The sequence below is a fragment of the Tursiops truncatus genome, chromosome 16, assembly GCF_011762595.2.
Source record: "Tursiops truncatus isolate mTurTru1 chromosome 16, mTurTru1.mat.Y, whole genome shotgun sequence".
Classification (NCBI taxonomy): Eukaryota; Metazoa; Chordata; class Mammalia; order Artiodactyla; family Delphinidae; genus Tursiops; species Tursiops truncatus.
In genome coordinates this window covers 407,302-427,390 of record NC_047049.1, presented here as the reverse complement: position 1 = coordinate 427,390, position 20,089 = coordinate 407,302, and the positions used below count along the sequence as shown (strand labels likewise).

The following is a 20,089-nucleotide window of genomic DNA, read 5'->3' as shown; positions in this document are numbered from 1 at the left end:
GTTCTCCCAGAAGCCACCTCTGGTCCCGGCCCCCACCAGCTCTGAGGCCAGGGCGGGTCCCTATTCTCCGGCCAGGGCACAGGGACAGCGCAGGAGGCAGGGCACAGGACAGAGGGACAGCCCCCCACAGGGCCTCTTCCTTGTGCCCTCCTGCCACCTGGGCGCCTGGGCCCCGTGATGGGTTGCTCACACCTGCCTTTCTGTCGCCTCTGGTCTGGGAGCCCCTGACCCGTGCTCACCTGAGCCCCGTCCCCGGACAGTCTGTGGAGGCGGCTGCACTGGGCACAAGCCCCGTGGGGACCACCGCAGCCTGGGGAAGTCTGAGCAAAAGGCCCCCCGATCCAGGGCGGGCCTTCCCACCTCCTCCACTGCCCCACTTGTCCAGGACCATCAACCTGGGCCCCCAGGGAGCTCCACAGCGCCCTCCAGCCCTGAGGGAGCCACCCCAGGACGCCAGGTGGGCCGGGCCTGGGCGTGAGGGCCTCCACTCAGCTCTGACACCAGTCACTGGGCGACTGGAAAACCCCTTCACCCCTTGGGGTTTCCTGTCCCTCAGCTGAGGTTCAGGACCCATCACAGCGTCCCACAGCGGTGCAACGGGGATGCTGGGAGCGATGCAGACAGGATGCTGGGAATATTGGTGGGACGAGGGCCGGGGGCATGGGAAGGCCCCACCCAGAGGCCTGCTGGCCAGGCAGCGGCCCACACGCCCCGCAGGCAGGGTCCCGCCATGCGCCATCCTCCTGTCCTCCCTCCTCTCCACACATGTGCCTTCCTTCCTGTGCCCTGTCATCTCCAGCTCTAACGCCCGGGCTGGGGGCTGGGACCCTGGGCTGGGCAGGGGTGTGGGGGCCTCTTTCTGCACAGCTGAGGCCTGTCTACACTGGCAGGATCACACTGCTGACTCATGCTGGCGTGGACTCGTGGGTTCACCACGGTGTGGCCATATTTGGATTTGAGAATATTTTAATATGAGGACTGTGAAAATTCCTCCAAAATCAATTTCCTTGTCTGTATTTCTGTTCTCAGAGCCCCGGTGGACAGGGGTTCCCGTAATAAAAAAATAACATCGCGCTGTCCTCCTTCTGCCTCTTCAGGGAGACGTTTTGCTGTGAGTTGTCCGATTCTCTTGGAAGCGAAGGCAAAACCGCCGGTTGTCTCTTTAAATCGGCTCTGCGGTGTGATGGGGCCCGCGGTCTGGCTGGGAAGAACCATTCCCACCCTGCCGCAGGGAGCTGGCCGCCGCCATCAGCGCCTCCCCCATCCCCATGGTTACGGCTCCTGCTTCCCGACCGTCCCTGGTCCCTGGCCGTCGCCCGCCCGAGGGAGCAGGCACTCCCCACCGGAGTCCGGGAAGCCGCCTGCTGAGAACGGCAGTGACTGCCTGCCCCTCCGGCTCTGACACCCTCCCCAGTGCAGAGCCCTGGCCGTCGCCGGGCTGCAGGCTTGCAATCTGTTGATAACTCCACTCGCGAGCTCCAGCGCTGCCCCTGGGGTGGAAAACTGCTCCCGGACCCGGGAACTCACCGCCTCTCGCCAACAGGAAGCGCAGGACCGCTGCCACTCCTGCTGTTTTTGCCAAAATAGGTGAGAAGTTGGGCTGCGTTTCTCCAGGGTCCGCGCGGCAGGTGGGCCCCCCCGGGAGAGGAGGCAGTGGGACTCGGGGGGGGGGGGGGGGGGGAGGCGAGGTCGGAGCCCGGTGGCCGCAGCATACACTGCCCCGGCCGCTTCCTGGGCATCAGCGCCGACCAGGAGTGAGCAGTTCCTGCTCTTCCAAATGCAGCTTCTCAACAACTTTGGGTTACACAGACGGCACGGAGCCACCAGATAAACTGATCTGTGTGGGAGACGCCAGCCCGTGAGGTCTGGCCACGTCCGGGCAGCGGAAGCTTCGCCCTCCCAGGTCTGGCTGTCCGTTGGGGGTTATTGGAGTCTCTTGACTTAAACTGACAGACATGCTGTACGTGTCTTCTGCAGCCTGAGGTTGGGCTGAGTGTCTCACGCTGGGATGGCGAGCGGAGGTTGGTTTTTAAATATGGATAAGGAAGTGCTCCCCGGGGGCACCGTCCCTCTAAGGCTCTGAGGCCCCAGGTCGTCCCCGGAGCCTCTGCCTGACTCAGGTACCCCAAGCCAGACACTCCAACAGGCTGGCTGGGTCGGAGGGAGATGAGATGGGGGCAGACTTCGGAAACAGCTGCTGCCGGCTGCAGCCGGGGGGCTGCCCCGTGGGTGGGGTGCTAGATGCAGGTGGCAGGGAGGACCCCCACCCGCCCTGACCTGCCCCGTCTTCGCAGATGGGGGCGGCCTCTCCACCCTCACCCGCCCCATTACGGTCGCCCAGGGCTCTACCCCGTGGCCGCTGCCTGGGACCTTGACCTTCTGGACGGCCATGGAGGCCGGCGGGGAGAACGGTGCGACGTAATCGGCTGTGCCGTTGGCACCACCTCCGTCCCCTGCTCACACTTCAGTAACTTCGCTGTGCTCATGGTGAGTACACGCGGGGGCCGTGGGGGGGGCGGGCGGGCTGAGGCTGCCACCGCCACTCACGGATCCCCAGGCAGGGAGAGTAAGCTGCCTCGTGGTCAGCCGGGGCGGTGGGCGCATGCTGGCCCTGCGGCCAGGGGCCCTGGGGGCGGGGCCGGGCGGGAGGGGGGCCTCGGGCTGCCTGCTCGCTGCTCGTCAGCGGCTGCTCCGCGTAGATCATACTAATTAGTGGCAGACGTGCTGCAGTGTTGAATCACTGAATCGGTGGAAGAGACCGTGTCCCACCACCACCCAGGCTCGGCCCGTGACCTGTGAAAACCTCTCTGACCCCGGGCTGGGGGCTGGGGGCTGGGGCCCGCCCTCTCCCGGCCCTGGCCCTGCACACGGCCCTCCCGCTGCAGCCCTGCCGGCCTCCTTCCCATCAGAAAGTTGGCCGAATGGCAGGGGATGCGGGTGGGCTTCAGCGGCGCGTTCGGCAAGCACAGAGAACGCCTCTCTCACCAGAAAAGGGGGTGCGGCCGGCTGTGTGGGGCTCGGCCTGCAGGCTCGGGGCGCTTCCCTGTGGTTCCTGCTGTTTGGATTCCGGAAAGGGTGATGCTGAGTGAATAATGCATTGTGCCTGCTTGGGAGGGACAGCAGCCGAGCGCACGCACAGAACACCGCTGGCCGAGGACAGCGTGGCACAGGGGCCGAGGCTCGGACACTGTCACGGGGCGTCAGTGCAGACCCGACTCTTCACAAGCAGGGCTGTGTCTGAGTTACTTGCTCGTTTTCTTCCTGTTGGATTCGAAATGTCCAAACAAGAGAGATGCTTTTTGCCAAAGGTCGGCATCAGCTCGCAGAGCTGCCAGGCCACCTGCCTCTCAGGCGTCTGAGGGTGTGTGCTCCAGGCGCAGCCGGGCCCGCACCCCAGCTCTGAGCCGTCACCTGTTGCCTGCAGGCACCAGCCCCCAACAAGCCAGGGCCTCCGGGTTGGCCGTGTTTGAAGCTTTGCATCCTCGAATTTATATCCTCATTTGCAAAATGGGTCCTGTCACTGGCAGATGAAGGGTGAACGGGGGAGGGGGGGCAGCACCGCCCCAGGGCGCCACCCCACGTGGTCCAGGTGCCCCAGCGTCGGGCCCCATCTTCGCCTCTGCCTCTGACCCTCCAGCCCTTCTGTGCAAATCTGCAGGGCCGCCCAGGCCGCCCAGCACCCTCCTTCCTTCCTCCAAGTCCATCCACACCCTCCACCCGGCCCCAGCCAGCTCCATGCCGGCCAGTCCAGGACTCTGGGAACCAGCTGGATTTCCCTTGCCTGGAGAGCTTGGAATCTCAGCAGTTTGTTGGGGGTTTATTGCTAACAAATAACATTTACACCGGAGAGAGCTTCTGAGAGAAACAGAGATGCCAACCTAACGTGTGGTGCAGCAGTTCTGCGGCAAGCACTTTCCTGCCTGTGTCTGGGAGCCTGTGGGTGAGACGCCTGCGGCCCCTGGGGGCCGCGGGGAGGAAAGCCAGTCGGGGCAGCTCCGGCCCCGTGCCCCAGGATGCCACGCTCCGGCCACCTGCTCGGGCCTGGCCCTGGCAGTCAGCTGCCCGACCAGCTCCTGAGTGTAGCGCCACCGAGGTGTCCTGGAGGCACCTGGAGGTGTCGAGGTGCCCACGACCCCGGTTTGAACCGTGCTGAGCCCTGAGCATCTTCGGGCACCTGTGCCTCCTTCTGAGCGAGTTGCCTGTGTGCCCTCGGCACCAACAGGTTGGTGAACACCCAGGTGCTCCCCTGGGGGCTGAGGGGCTGGTCTCCAGCCGGTAAAGCCCAGGCCCCACACCTGCCCGGCGCTGACCCTCATCAGAGTGTAAAGCAGGACCTGACTGCACGGCTGCCTCTGCGATGGTGCTGTTGATACTCAAATTCAAGAAGGTCCCCAAGCGCGTGCGGCTCTGCCCTCGTGCTCCTCTCTGAGCCTCACCGCTAGCGCAGAGAGCAGCGCCCTCCAAGGGAGCAAAGTGATGGGTCTGGAACTGGAGTGGAAACCGTCCAAGCCCGGGCACTCTTTCCTTCCTGAGTGTGGCATCCGGCGGTCCCGCGGGCGGTGCTGGCCCCGCCGCTGCTCTCCAGCCATACCTGTCGCGGGGGATTAGCTGGGAGGCAGGACTGGTGTACATGGCCTCCCCGCAGCCCCTGTGGCCTCAAGTGGGGCCCAGAGGGTGAGTCCAGCCGCTCACCGATGTGGCGGCCTGAGTGCCACGGAGACCTGCTCGGCAATGGCGCCTCAGCATGGCCCGGGCCCAGGAGGCGGCCGCAGTGGCAGCCCCGCTGGCTTCGAGTCGGGGTGGCCTTCGCCAGGTCCTGCAGGGCCTGGAGCCGGGACAGGGTGAGAGGCCAGGCCATCCCAAGGGCAGACGCCACGCAGGACGCCCCGGTCCACACAGAAGCACCCACGTTCCAACAAGAAGGGTGGAAGTAAAGCCCCAGAGAGACCAGGGTGGATGCAGGGCGGGGCCCGGGAAGCCGGTGTATCAGCAGGAGGCGGGAGCCCGCAGGGCGCCCATGGGCTCCCTCTGAGCCCGTGGAACCTGGGCCACACCTGTGGGTGGGTTCCCACTCCGACCCGCCCGCTGCCCGCCTGCGATGCTCCAGCCTCAGAGCTTCAGTGAGTTCCTCCAGTTCGCTGCTTTCAATTCAGTCCAATATTTAAATTTCTAACAACTCAGAAAACCTGCCTTAGGCTCACAGAGTTTGTCGCCCACCTCAGGCCTCCCCTTACTGTTGACAGTTTTAAGCAAGTAACCCCAGTCCTGAAGGAAAGCCCGTCGTATTTCTCAAGGTCTTTTCTCCAAAGTTCTTCATAATTAGACCAGCCCACACACCCTCAAAGGAAGATGCTACAAACCACACAAATGCCCAGTCGGGCCAACCTGTGCTCCGAATGCAGAGATGGCTCATCTGCGCCTGCCTCTCCCCCGGGACTCCCTCAGGGAAGGCTGACAGACCAGCAGGGTCGCCACTGAAAAGCAGACGAGGGGCCGCAGGCTCCACAGAGCTCAGTCTTGGTCGGGACAAGTCCGGGTGGAAGGACCTGCCCACCCTAGACCCCCAAAGGCCCAGGCTTGATGCCTGGCCATGCGGGAGGGACACCCGTACACGGTCTGCACCGCGGCCCGGAGAGGCCCATTTGCCGCTTTTGATCAGACAAGCGACCCCTGACCTGACCTCTTCCCTCCTTTCTTCTTGTCTTTCTTAACATCCCAATTTGTTTGATTGCAAAACATACCAAAAAGGACACATCCAACTAAAATCATGATGAGGCGTAACGGAAAAGGGGAAATAAAACCAGGCAGCACGGGGACTGCCGCCCTGGGACCGTTGCCCGGAGCCTGAAGGCTCCACGGGGAAGCAGGAGCCCGGGGTCCCCGGAGGAGACACACCTTGGCTGTAGCTTCCACCGCAGCCCCGCCGGTCGCCCTGCAGCACAGACGTGAGCGGGAATTGCGGGCTTCAGCCCCGCAGCTGGGCGGCTCCCGGCACGCAGTGTGTGGCCTCGTCCTCTGGGCGTTGCCTTCGCCTCCCCTCTTCCTCCGTGGGTTCTCTGGACCTCTCTCCAGCCTCTCTGCTCTGAGGTCAACGCTGCATCCATTGTCGCTGGTCCCCAGAGCACTCTGGGTCCACGGCCTCTGAGGGACTTGCCCATCCAGTGCTGTCGAACCACATACTGGACCATCGTAAGGGTTTTGCCCGTGGAACACTCGCAGAGTAGCTTCTTCCAAGAGGAACGTGTACATGTGTGAACTTTAAAATATAAACTCCAGCGCCATTTTGCATTACTTACTTTGAATTTTAAATGTCACCTCTAAAAATGTAGAAAGCACTGTTGATAACTCTGATTTGGAGAAAGGAAAAAAAATAGGAGGCCAAGTGGAATTAAATCTGTTTCTCCTAAATCATATATTGTGGATGCAGCTGCTGCGGGGTCGGAGACCCCCCCCCACCACTGTGAGAAGCCTCAAATCTGGGCCCTCGGACGAGAGGGAAGGTGTCCAAAGGCGGGTGACCTCCGGGCAGTGTGACCTCCGGGCTGGTCCCATGACAGGCTGGGCGTCATCCTCAGGAAACGCCTCTGGGTCTTGAACGGATGCTCTGAGATGTTTTCCTGCTGCAGGAAAACCAATTCTGGCTCTTACTAGGCTTAACATAAAGGGGTTTTGCGTGTGTGAATAGAAACTGGCAGATAAGATGCTTCTGGAGGTAAGCTCTCCACCGCAGGCCCGGGAGCTGCATGGGCTCCCCCGTCGTGGGTCAGACGCACCTGTGGCCCTCGGCCCCAGGGCATCAGGCCGTTGCTGTGGCCGCTGCGTCAGGAAGCAAGTGCTAGCTTTGTTCACCCCCCTCCTCCGCCATCCCTCCCCCAACCCCAGAAAGAGTCAGGGGTCTGACCTCAGTCCTTAGGGGCAGCAGTGCAGGTGACAGCACCCGGAAAAGGTGGGGAAGGGGCTTGTAAGCCCCCCAGAGGGGGTGGACCCACCCCGGGTCCCTCAGCTCCAGGAGAGACGCCAGGACACACGGGTCCCGATTAAGTCAGTGAGAGAACCGGACGGGCCAGACCTGGAGCGGCTCTTGCCTGTGGACATGAAACCAGTAACAGAGGCCCAGGTGCACTTTTGTGAAGGGTCAGGGGGTCTCAGCCCCGGCTGATGTCACAGGAGGGACACACCATCGTCTCCCATGAAAAGGACGACACACACAGGCCCAGGGACGCCGCCAGTGCCCGGTCAGACCTGAATCCAACACTCCCGGCTGATGATTCTCAATGAAAAGATCATCCAATATCAGGACTTGCCCAGGAAAACCTGCCTTTCCTCGACGTTTGCAGTGAGTTGCATCTGGCAGGAGGCCGGTGCCCGCGGAGCCTGACAAATGCAGAAACACCCTGGGACTACGGGGCCTCGTGAGCCCCCTTCCCGCCATCGCCTGACGCCAAATGCTCCAGAAGTCGGGATGCGTGAGGGCCCCTGGCAGGCAGGACGCTGTCGGACGCGGGACGCTAGGGCCCCTGGCAGGTGGGACGCTGTGGGAGGCAGGACGCTAGGGCCCCTGGCAGGCAGGACGCTAGTGGGAGGCAGGACTCTAGTGGGAGGCGGGACGCTAGGACCCCTGGCAGGCGGGACGCTAGTGGGAGGCGGGACGCTAGGGCCCCTGGCAGGCGGGATGCTGTGGGAGGCGGGACGCTAGGGCCCCTGGCAGGCGGGACGCTAGTGGGAGGCGGGACGCTAGGGCCCCTGGCAGGCGGGACGCTAGTGGGAGGCGGGACGCTAGGGCCCCTGGCAGGCGGGATGCTGTGGGAGGCAGGACGCTAGGGCCCCTGGCAGGCGGGATGCTAGTGGGAGGTGGGACGCTAGGGCCCCTGGCAGGCGGGACGCTGTGGGAGCTGAACGCCCCCGGGAAGCAAGAACGGCAGGCTGCTCTCTCTCTCGTGAAACGTCTATTCTCCACCAGGATACCATCCTGCCCCTCGTCACAGAGGCCCATCCTCGCTCAGACGGAGGCTCCTGGCTGCAGGACAGAGGGCCCAGCAGCCTTCGTGCTCCCCTGGGTGTGGTGGGGGCCCTGCCAGGATCTGGCCACAGACCCTCCCCTGTGCCGAGCCTTCCCAGGCATCTTGAGTGGGCGGGGCCTCCAGGTCTCCCCTGGGGACGTGCAGCCTCTGCGTCCCAGTCACCTCGAGGCTGGCGTCTGTTGGCTGCCTTTCCTCCTGAGCTCGTGATTCCGTGGATTTGGGCTGTGAGTGCAACGTGCCTCCTGCTGACAGCCTGGGTGTCCAGACGGGAGCTGTTGGTGTTCCGTGCACGTCTACACCCGCGCTTCAGGCTTCCTGGCCCGTGGACGGTCAGGACTGCAGCACGAGGGCAGCCGCGGTGTCCGGTCTGCGGTCTGCCAAGTGGCACGGCGCCCTTCCCTGACCGCCTGCTTCTTCTGGGCAGGGCGCTATTTCTGGCTTCCCTGGGCAGCGGGGCCCCTGGGCAACCAGACGCTGAGGCCCCCTTGGCATCCAGGTCACTCGGTGCCTCTTCCCGGGTGACCAAATTCAATCAGCTGTTGCCATGACAACAGCGACCTCCTCACCAAAGTCCCTGCGTCGGAGCAAAGTCGGGGTGCAGAGGCCCCAGCTGGGCCCAGGGTGGCTCCTCTGAGCACGTCCTCTGGCTGGCCGGGCCTCCAGGAATGTCCACGAGGAGAGAAGCCACCTGAGCCTGGACGCGCTGGCTTCCTGACTCCCACCGTGACAGGCCAAGGCCTTCTCGGGGTGTCTCTCTGCTCCCCACGACTCCATCCTGGAGGAGCCGCCAGCCACCTCTGCTGTCCTCACAGCCCAGGGAGGCACCAGTTGGAGCTGCTCTGGGCCTGGGGCGGGGCGTCTGCCATGGACGCCCCTGTGGTCTGCGGGAATGGGACCAGCACAACGGCAGACCCCTAGCTCTGACCCCCAGCCCCGTGGTCACAGCCGGTGCAGCTCAGGTGGTCCCACAGGGGACACCAGGCAGCCCTCCACAGGCCCAGCTCAGCCTGTGGGCACTGACCCCAGCCTGCTCCCCAGAGCCCAGCGTGCCCCCAGGGCCGTGGGAGCAGAGTAGGGCATTCAGGCTGGGGCATCGAGCAAGGGCTCCACCCTCTGACCTGAGCAGTGGGAACCAGAGCACGGCTCAGCTTGTCCCCTGGGGCGTCCGTGACAAAGTCCCACAGAGCAGGAGGCTGGACGTCCAAGGTCCAGGCGCCTGCAGGTGGGCTTCTCCTGAGGCCTCTCCTTGCAGTGTAGATGGCCCCTCCCGCCGTGCGCTGGTGCCGGCCCCTTCTTACAGGGACTCTGGTCCCTTTGGTCAGGACCACCCGAGAACCCTACCCTACCTGAGCCACATCCCTAAAAGCCATCCCCTCCGGATGGTGGGGACAGCTCAGTCCACAGCGGGTTTCTCGTGTGACTCGACGACTTGTGCCACACGAAGCGTCCAGAGCAGGGCTCGGTGCGGGCAGAGGGTCGGAGGTCAGAGGGGGGTGCCACAGGCTCTAGCCCCCACCTCCCAGCCTGGTGTGCCCCAAGCCCCTCCGGGTCCTCCACCGGCCCTGGGGGTGCCCCTGGCGGGTGTGCCCGGCCTCGCCCTGGGAACGCAGCTCCGACGCAGGGCACTTGCGGCGCTGCGTCGGGGGTTGGCCTCAGAGCCCCAGCGCCTGACGCAGCAAGCCTCGCTTACCTGGTGAATAAAAAGACAGAACCTCCCTCAGCTCTGAATGTCCAGCCGGGGCATTCTGCCCTCAGTGTTACATCCTCCAGGGAAAATGGATATCCTTTGAACCCTGACCTTCAGCCCTTTAGCTGGGCTGTGACAAACAGTGAAGGTTGTACACCTGGGGTTCTTGAGCCTGTTCACACCTGCTGCTCTTCCCCCACTGACCTGAGTCACCTCTGGTCAGACTTACTGAAATGATACAAATTCTCCTGGGAGACCACTCAAAGCAGCATTGCAGTGGGTGTGAGGCCCGGAGTGGATTGGGGGTAATCTGACACGAGCCTCATGGGGGCAAGTTGTGCCGTCATACAAGGGCATTTGACAGAAGCAGGAGCCGGGTGGTCCACCAGCCCCCCGGGAGGGCGAGGAGTCTGGAGGCCAACAGGCAGCACAGCAGGAGGCTGCCCTCGGGGAGCTGGCCGTCAGAGCCCCCAGAGGCACCCGCAGCTGGTGGGGGCCCACGAGGCCACACGCCGCCTGCCCTGAGCACTCCACAGGTTGGGGACCTTCCCCTGCCCCAGGCCGACCATTTCTGCTGAGACCTGCGAACCTCCACCCGATCCAGGAAATGCTTCCAGCCCCTCGCCAGGCAGAGGCTGAGCCTGGAGACAGCCCGGCCACCTTGGTCACACGGGTGTGCTGTGTCCTTTCCAGGATTTGAGGACTGTCCTGTCCCTGCCCCAGTCCCCAGGGGAGTTCCTGCACCCCGTGGTGTACGCCTGCACCGCTGTCATGCTGCTGTGTCTGCTGGCCTCCGCCATCACCTACGTCGTGCACCAGAGGTAAGGCCCGCTCTGCCCCTCGCCTTCGAGGGCAAGCTCTCTCCTGCCCTCACGTAGCAAGGAGTCCAGGAAGGTGCTTCACAGGCAGCCGGCCAGCTTGAGGCTGCCCAGTGCCCAGACGGCGCTGGCAGCCGAGGGTGGCCAAGTGCTGGGCGACACCCTTGCCTTCCACCCCGGGCCCCCCCGTGCTCATCAATTCAGGTGACACGCGCTCTCTCTCCAATGGCACCGTGTCCGTTCAGGGGCCCCTACAGCCCATGGCCTGAGGAAGTTAGAGTAGCTGCAGAAACTTTGAGCAGCCTTGCCCTCTGCTTTTCATCTACAGGGGAGTCCAGCTGGTTTCCTACAGAGCTGGTTTCCTGGCCACGTCTGCCTGGAGGGGCTGGGGCATCACTTGAAGATGTGCTGGGTAATGTGAGGAGGGGTCCCGGCCACCATCAGGGTCAAGTCCACAATCAAAGTCATGGGCAAAGCCCAGGCCACAGTCATAACCACGGTCATGGGAAGAGGCTTGGGCGTGTCCAAGGCCAGGGTCAGGGCAAGAGGCTTGGGTGTGTCCAAGGCCAGGGTCATAGGTAGAGGCTTGGGCGTGTCCAAGGCCAGGGTCAGGGGAAGAGGCTTGGGTGTGTCCAAGGCCAGGGTCATAGGTAGAGGCTTGGGCGTGTCCAAGGCCAGGGTCAGGGGAAGAGGCTTAGGTGTGTCCAAGGCCAGGGTCAGGGGAGGAGGCTTGGGTGTGTCCAAGGCCAGGGTCACAGGTAGAGGCTTGAGCGTGTCCAAGGCCATGGTCATAGGTAGAGGCCTGGGTGTGTTCAAGGCCACAGAGAAGCTGTGGTCATAATCACAGCTGCAGGCATAGGCTAAGAAATTTCATTTTGTCCATCGCCAGGGCTGGGGACTGGTCATGGGTATGTTCACAGCCACAGGCAGCGTCCTATCCAGGTACAGGTCCGGCTACAGGGGATCATGTCAGAGACAGTCAATCACAGCCTCCTCCTAAGGTACAGCCTCTGCTCAGAGAGGGAAGAACTCTGTCTGGGGAACCAGGAGGTGGGACTGGGTTTCTTCCCCATCCTCCCTCTGGGACATTGGACAAATCATAGCGTCCCAGGGCCTCAAGGTCCTCGTCTGTCCAATGACCAGAGACCTCCCAGTCACAGTATTCCAGGGCAATTTTCCAACAAACCACCCAAGGCCACATGCTAAGGTGGATTCAGCGTGTCCATCCATCTTTCCCCGACCTGGTCTCTCTGGTGTGCTTTTCCCTGCCCGTCTTCGTCCCGCTCCGAGGTCTTCAGCCCATTCCCCGCGTGAACGGGACGTGGCATTTGGAGAAAAGGGTTCACTTCTACGCTCTGCCCTGAGAGGCCGGTTCCTGACCTGAAATCTCCGTTCCCGCAGCACCATCCGGATCAGCCGGAAAGGCCGGCACACGCTCCTGAACTTCTGCTTCCACGCGGCCCTGACCTTCTCCGTGTTTGCTGGTGGCATCAACCGCACCACGTACCCTATCCTGTGCCAGGCGGTGAGTGCTGTTGGGTCTTCATTTTGCTACAGACTCTGAAGTGTTTGTCGACTCTCCTCTCAAAGGGGAAATTCGTGATAACCGTCTTGTGTATGAAACCACATTCAAGTGCTCGCTCAGGCTTCTCGTGAAGGGGACAGTTAAGCATCCAGCGTGTCTACACCTCTCCCGCGTGAGTCTGACCGATTTGCTCAGCATTTGATCATGTCATTTAGTTTATTTTCCAATCGGACCAGTTTTCTCCAAGGCCTATGGTGACATGTTAATGAGACATTCATAGTCTGGGGCTCATCACAGAAACAGGGACGCGAACTGCCTCTCCTGCAGAGACAGGTGGGGTAGGAGCACAGGGGTGGGACCCCCTGCTCCCTCGGCCCAGGTAAGAGTCCATGGATGTAGGCGAGAGAGCGCCATCGCTGGTGGGTCGCCAGGGATTCGAGGCCGTGGAAGAGACACGCGGGCCCCACCCTCCAAGTGGGACTCGGCGGTCTTGTGCTGGGGAGGTCTGGCCCTCTCAGGTGAAAGGGGAGCACAGAGAAGACACAGAGGGGTCTTCTTCCCACCCCACAGCCCCGCCTGACCTTCCTTAAAAGGGGGGAAGGGACTTCCCTGGCGGTCCAGTGGTTAAGACTCCGCACTTCCACTGCAGGGGGCCCAGGTTTGATCCCTGGTCGGGGAACTAAGATCCCACCTGCCATGCAGAGGAAGGCGGGGCGGGTAGTACGAACTACCCTCCGGTCCTGACAGAGCCCAGAAAGAGGCCCTTCCATCAACTGTGAGTCAAGGACAGAAGGCCCAGGTGCCTTTGCAACTGGACATCGAGGCCCCTCGTGCTCTCCCCCTCCAGCCTCTCACCAGCCCGCCTACTCCTGGCCCCAGCTCAGCCCAGTGGACAGTGCCCTCCAGGCGGGCAGACCCCTCCAGCACCCAGGCGGGGGCCAGGTGGGGCTTCCCCATGGACCACAGGGCATCTCACCAAGGACTCATTTGGTGTGTGTCCATCTGCTTGGACCACGTGGAGGGAGCGTCTCTGCCGGCACCCACCGGGACGTCACATGCACCCCTCGCAGCCTTGGTTGTGTGAATTCAACAACAGTTTATTGACAGCCGTGAGGGCTGCTGCAGCCCAGTTACCTGGCCTCCACGCCCCCTGTCCACACGAAAAATGACTCGTCCTCCTGCACAGACGGTGGCAGCTGGGCGGCTCCTGGGTGTCAGGGGCAAGAGGCTGCTCCCACAGGGGCCCCTGGGGGAGGAGTCAGGCTGTGAGCTCCCCCCCGCCGATCCTTGGGGAGGAGTCAGGCTGTGAGCTCCCCCCCGATGCCCTCCCCCCTGCAAACAGGGTGCCAGACCCATGAGACAGGACCCGGGGGCCCTGTGGCCCAGTCTCCCCACGCTCCTCTACACAGAAGAGAGGTCACTTTTCTGCAAATCCATGTTAGGGCCAACCATCCCATTGGGAAGCCAATTCTGCCACCTGTTCCTGGACCCCAGCAGAAAAGTCACCAGCACGTCCCTGAAAACCACGCAGAGGGGCAGACACTCTTCTGGAAGCCTCTCGATAGTGTGGAAACACCCCCTGGGAGAGCCCCGGGAAATCCAGTTTACCGTCCGCTGCGAACACCTGCTGAGACGTGGCGCCGTCTGGAAGCAGTGATATGCATTGCTATCTTCATTCCACACTTTGCCACCAACGCTCCGCACGCCAGGACCCTGCAGCGGGAGCCCTGGGACCTGGCGGTGCAGCCAGCCCCTCAGGTCATCACGGCCCTTACAGGCCTGGGAGCCCCGCCTCCCCCAACCGGGAGCCCACCCCAAGACTGCCAGCCCAGACAGAGGCTCTGGGGGCCAGGCGCCCTTGTGGCAGCCGAGGCCTGGCCGGTGCAGCCGGGTGGACCCCGAAGTGTGTGGTGGATGGGGGCGGACAGGCCTGGGGGGTCTGGAGAGGCAGGATCTGCAGAGGTCCTGCTGGCGTGAGACATGCTCGGTCCCCTCGTAGTGACAACCTCATGGCCCTGTCGGGGAGCAACCTCGGTTCTGGAGTCCGTGCTGGCCTGGCTTCCCGACCACGTTTCCAGAAGGAATCAGGAACTCGCTTTCTCTCACAGACGAGCCGTAGGCCAGGTCTGGGGCAGTGAGAACAAGATTCCAGCAGGACGGCCGGCTACACGCAGGCTGGACGTCACCCACCGAGCGCCCAGAGGAGAGAGAGCAGGTGCGGGGCTGGGTGGCCACAGTCATGGGGCCGCTGCTCGCTGGAGGAGAGAGAGCCCGGAGGACATGGCCCAGGACCAGGACGGTTGGAAGGTGTGAAGGCTGACATCCTGTGTCGAGCCGACCGGCCATGGTGCAAACATCTTTTTGGTCAAACCTCTTTCTGCGCGCAACTGTGAGCGTGTTTCTGCATGAGGTGAACAGTCGCGCCGTGGCCCGAGGAAAGCAGACTGTCCTCCCCAACACTGGCCTCATCCACTCCACGCGGGCCTGGACAGAAGAGAAGTCTGAGTGAGAGAGACCCCTGCGTGTCCTGGGGCTGGGACCTCAGTCTCTCTCCTTTGGATCCGGGCTCAGACCGAAACCGCACAGTCGGCTGTCCCGCCAGCTGCAAATTCTGGGTCTCAGCCTCCGTGATCACACAAGCCGAGTCATTAGCATAAATGTGGATTTGCTCCGGCCGGCGGCCAGCCTGCCCGCACCGCAACAGCAACAGCTCACCACCACCCGAGGCCTGACACAGACCCTGCAGCCAGCCCTCCTCATCCAGGTGTCACAGGGAAATGTGTTAGAGAGACACGAGGAACGAGAGTGGCTCAGGGTGGCTGGAGGGAGCAGACGGTTGTTATGGCGACGAAACCATGGCTGCGAGCCTCACTGAAGGGCTCCCTGACATCATGGGCACGGGCGGCCGCCGCGGGCCCCGCTAATCCCTGTGCATCCGCACCAGCCCTGGGTCCGGAAGCATGGGCGGCGGCCCGCATGGCAGAGGGGCCGTCTGGACGCCAGGGTAACGACCCTGCGACCGCTCCACGCGTCCAGCCTGAAGCTGGTGTCTGGCAGACGGAGTCCTGCCGTTTACACCTTCTCATCACCCACAAACTTTCACAGTCCGGGCGATGCTCGGGGCAGACGGGTGAAGGGCAGACCTGGCTCTGCTGCCTCCCTGCCCCCACTCTGGGTTTCGGGTCCTCTTCCCGGCCTGGGACCAGCTCCAGAGGCCGAGGGTGGCGTTCCTTCTAAGGACGTGTCTCTGACTGTTTCTACTCACACGTGATGAGAGCCACTCTGCTGTCCTGCAGTCGAGGGCCAGGCCCACGTGGTCCCCTTTCCTCCTGTTTCTGGTGCGGGGAGTTCTAGCCCCTCAGGTCCTCATGCCTCCTCCTCTCGGCCAGGCTGGGGTGAGGCCGTGAGCTCAAGGCCCCAGGCGCACACGGCCCCACTACGAGGCCCAAGCCAGGCGGAGGGAAAGGCTGGGCTCTCCCCCCTGCAGGGAGCCACCTGAAACCGTAAACACAGCCCGGGGAGTTTCCCACCACCCCACGGCGTTCTCACCCATTATTACGGAGCCTTCTCATAAGTAAAGGCTGAACCCTGGAGTTGATAAATCATTATGATGGTGCGACGTTACCTTTATTCCCAGAATCGCTGTGTTCCTTAAACGTTGGCATCCTTACAATTACAGCCATGTTTTACTTGTCATTGCGAAATGTCAGGTTATTACTTCAAAGGCAACTCATTTTACAGAATCGGATGGAGATGACGGGGTGTGGAATACGTAATCAGCTGAGGCAGATTATTGCCACAGTAATGAGCGACTCCGACTGGCAGGGGGTGAACTTCAGCCTCTGACCCCAAGCGCTGTATCTCACCCGCGAGCCGCAAACACCGGAATCCCGGGAGACCCCGCTGCGCCGTCGCCCCCCTTCCTTTGGTGGGCGCCGGTGGGGCTGAGCCATGCCAACCACACAGACGTGTGCACCCGGCCCACGTGCGGGAGGCTGTGCTCGCCACTAGGACCGTGCCCAGGGTGTCGTTCACACACCTCTCTGCAGGACGGCCACGCTGACCGTTCAAGGGTCCTGGCAGCCCACGCGACTCCCTCAGCCCCTGTGAAGTGTGGCATCTGCCCCGAGGACCCCAGTGCCCCCTGCCAGTCCCACTTCCTGTCACCACCTCCTGAGGATGCAAGGGGGAGGGGCTCGGACTCGGGGGAACGTGCGCTGGCGGAGGCAGGGCCGGGGGTGGTTGGCTCACTAGCTCTCTCCCCCCAGGTGGGCATCGTGCTGCACTACTCCACACTCTCCACCATGCTGTGGATCGGAGTGGCCGCCAGGAACATCTACAAGCAGGTGACCAAGAAGGCCCCGCTGTGCCCGGGGGCAGACCAGCCGCCGCACCCCAGGCAGCCCCTGCTCAGGTACTGAGTGCACCTGGCCGCCCCCCCACCAGGCCCAGGAGACCCCGGCCCTGGACCTCCCTCTGGGGCTCTTGGGGCCTGAGGATGAGCCAGTGGCTCAGGTGGCCAGGGGCAGGGTGGGGCTCTGGTGCGGGGTGACTGCCCTCTGGTACCGCTGAGTTCCCGCGGGGAGAACCCCGGCACCATGCTGGGTGGGCGTGGGGAGGGATGGCTCCGTGGCGGGTCCGTAGCCTGGTCTGGGCTTTGGTCTATTCACGGGTCTCAGAGAGCTAAGGGGGGGCCTGGTCTCAAGGTGACCGCGAGGCTCGGCCACAGGTTCGGAGGCCCCCGCCAGCCAGTTGTCCCCGATGCCTCCTTGGGCCGCGCAGGCTCGAGGCGGACGTGGTCGGAGCAGGCCTGGGGCCGATGGGAGCCCCAGACCCCCTGCCAGCATCTGAGCCAGGGAGACGCTGTGGCACCAGCCTGCCGGGGCCACAGCAGGAGTGCATCTCACTTCACGCCAAGGAGCGATCTCGGCTCCTTTAGGCAAGGACGCACCTGCCCCAGCACTGGGCAGCCATCTGTGGCAATCAGGGTTTTGCTGGGCTCTGACCTTCAATTTTCTGAGCCAAGACTGAACCCAAATCAGCCGTCGGCAAGAGCCAGGCTCAGATCGGCCTACGTGGCCCTGAGCCTGGGCACCAGCTGCCCAAAGCCATCCGGCTGCCACCGTCTCCAGGACGTCACCTGAGCTCGGAGAGCATAAGCCTTGGCTGCCCACCGAGCTTCCCCAGGGTGCCCGCTGGTGGTGATGTGCAGCTCGGCCAGAGGTCGCCCTGGACACTGGGGCTGGGGGCGGGGAGGGGGACCCTTGGCGTTTGGGAGCCTTTTGCCTGGGATTCCTGAGACGATCCCAACCAGGTGGTCCCTGGGAAAGGCAGCTGCTGCCGCTGTGAGGTTGCGGCCCATGCGGGGGGCACCAGGGACACCCGGCCCCTCGGACCGAGCTCTGTCTGGCTTTGCACTTGGAGGGACGTGGACCAGCGCTCAGTAAGCCCACAGCCCGGCAGAGCGGCCATTCTGAGGCAGATTAAAAAGCGCCCTGTGTTATTTAAGCGGATAGCGACCCCCCGCAACACCACCCCGTCCCCGCCCCCAGGCTTCCGACACTATTTGATTTTCAGGTGGAGCAGACGCGTTGCCATGTGGCAACCAGGGGCAGTGGCGCTTTCACAGTGACTTGGGCCAGGGAAGCAGGATTTCGTCATCTCGTCTCCTGCCAGGGAGGCCCCAGGTCCCCTGGGTTTAAAAATCACTCTCAAAATGCATTTGCGGGTCTGAAATTGATTGAAGCGCTGCCTGGTTGCTTGAAGACTGGGGTGGAGCTGTGGAGCTCGCTCTGTTTTTCTCTGACAGCTTCAAAATGCACGTGACCCGGCTGGGCGCCCAGCACCGCGGGGCTCCGTGACCTGGGGCCTGGGGTGGGGACTGCCCCAGCCGCGCTGTCACACCCGCAGGTCACTGGGGGAATTTGGCCGCTCCTGGTGCTGGCCGGACGCCACTGCCACACCCCCGCCCCAGCGTCCATTTCCTTTAGTACGAAGGGCCTTGACACTGGGGCGTCCACGTAGCGCTGTGACCCCAGTAGCTCCCTCGGTTACCGGCCTGCCCGTCGCCACCCCGTCCCGGCACGCACACCCGCCACGGGTGCAGATGTCGGAGGGCGGGGGCGTCTGCTTCCGGCTCCCCCCATCACCAGCACAGTCTGCTCTCTCGGCCCGGCCTGGCCGGGGGCTGGCGGCGAATGTGATGGGCCTGGGCCTTCTCCAGAGAGACCAGAGGCTGATCGTGGGGACCCCAAAGGCTGGGGGGAGCCGTCAGGGACCAGAGACTTTCGTCCCAGGCCCCCAGGGCTCACATTCTGCCCTCCACGCTCCAGGCCCTGCAGCCTCTGCCCTCAGCCTCCTCAACCGGAAGCACCCTCATCAGTGGGGATCTTCCAACCGGCCCCGCAACAGGCGTCCTTTTCCTGCATCCTTGACCCCACTCCCAAGACTGGAAAGTCGCCTGGGCTTTACCAACAGCAACAGGAAGCTAGCTCCTGGGACTCCCTGAGAGGGAAGCGCCCCAAAAGGCCACGTGCCGCCAGGGCGTGCTGCGTAAGCTGTCAGAACAGAGCGCACCATGTCTTGCTGGACCCTCGGGGAGGGCTGGGCGGCACGGGCAGTGGCCAGAGACCCTGTGTCCTCCCAGCCCAGCTCTGCAGTTTTCCACTGAGAAATAAAAAGAAAACAGTTGTGAAATCCCACACAAATATTAAAACAGTTTTCTCCATTTCTGCAAAAACGGCCACTGGACTTCGGATAGAGATTGCCTTGAATCTGGAGAGCACGTTAAGATGTGTTACCATTTTAACGTTAGTAGCAGCACCCAATCTGAACGCAGGATGTCTTTCCATTCTTCTTTAATTCCTCCCGGGAAAGTTTTACGGTTTTCAGTGCACATATCGTGTGCTCCGTGGTTGAATTTTTCCCTAAGTATTTTTTTATGCTATTGTAAATGGGATTGTTTCCTTAGCTTTATATTCAGGCTGTTCACTGCGTTATGTACAGAAATACAACTGATTCCTTGTGTTGATCTTGTGTCCTGCAACTTGGCTGAAATTGCTTACTAGCTCCAGCAACTTTCCGTGGACCCTTTGGGGTCTTATCTACCTCATGTCATCTGCATGGAGGGAGTATTACTTCTTAAAGGTTTCCAATGTGAGTGCTTTTCTTTCTTTTCTTGCCTAATCGCTCTGGCTAGGACTTCCAGGACTGTGTTAGTCCTCTCTCTTTTTCTCTTAGTCTAGCTAATAGTTAGCCAATTTTGTCAATCTTTTTGAAGAACCAACTTTGATCTCATCCATTTTCTCTATTTTGTAATTTTTCTTTTTTGAAATAGGCGACGTTTATTGAGCACATACTCTGTCGCGCTCTACGCTAAAGGGCAGGCACGTGTTTTACGATTATTCACAGTTTGTTTAGAACAGAAAATGTGTCTGGCGTAAAGGAAGTTTAATAATACCTCATAGTTTACACAGTACTTTCACACACATTGGAGGGAACATGACTGTTTCTATTTTACAAAATAAGGAAACTGAGGCATAAAGAGATTCGAGGGTTGTCCCGGTTCATGCATCAGCAGCTCATTAGTGATCGCCTCTATTGTATTTATCTCTGCTCTAGTGTCTATTATTCCCTTCCTTCTGCTGATTTGAATTCAGTTTGCTCTTCTTTGTCCCACTTCCTTACAGTATAAAGTCAGATTCCCGATCTGAGATCTTTCTGTTTTGACTCTAGAACTTATGGCTATGAATTTCCCTCTGGGCAAAAGCTGGTCAGCTTTTGCTGATCCCAGAGGTTGTGGTGTGTTGTGGGGTTTATTCCTGCGTCTCAAGGTCTTCTCTGATTGTCCTTGTGATTTTCTCGTCTACCCACTGGTTATTTATGAATGTGTTGTTTATTTTCCACAGATCATTCGGTTTTCAGGGGGTGGGGTGAATCTCTCTAGAATTGTGCTGAAAGTCTTAGAGACAGCTGAGTGAGGGAATTCCAGATTGACTGAAGGGCCACGTGGCTGAGGGGAGAGAACTTGACTCCAATG

The 20,089-nt window shown here is 61.7% G+C and overlaps 1 protein-coding gene across 10 annotated transcripts in view; it reads left to right on the top strand.

Annotated features, from left to right (window-relative positions):
• Positions 1-1,160: 1,160 nt before the first annotated feature.
• Positions 1,161-20,089, top strand: part of ADGRA1 (adhesion G protein-coupled receptor A1) — a 34,177-nt gene continuing 15,248 nt past the window's right edge. For 2 of the 10 annotated variants that reach the window (XM_073793766.1, XM_073793765.1), the window contains exons 1-6: positions 1,161-1,587; positions 1,784-2,021; positions 2,342-2,487; positions 10,402-10,529; positions 11,928-12,051; positions 16,320-16,465. In XM_073793766.1, the coding sequence (XP_073649867.1) occupies positions 2,009-2,021; positions 2,342-2,487; positions 10,402-10,529; positions 11,928-12,051; positions 16,320-16,465 (557 nt within the window). In that variant the 5' untranslated portion in view covers positions 1,161-1,587; positions 1,784-2,008. Of the gene's footprint in view, positions 1,588-1,783; positions 2,022-2,294; positions 2,488-7,392; positions 7,525-10,397; positions 10,530-10,854; positions 10,939-11,415; positions 11,528-11,927; positions 12,052-16,319; positions 16,466-20,089 lie in introns of those variants that run through there. The other 8 variants (XM_073793772.1, XM_073793771.1, XM_073793769.1 and 5 more) reach the window with 8 other exon arrangements.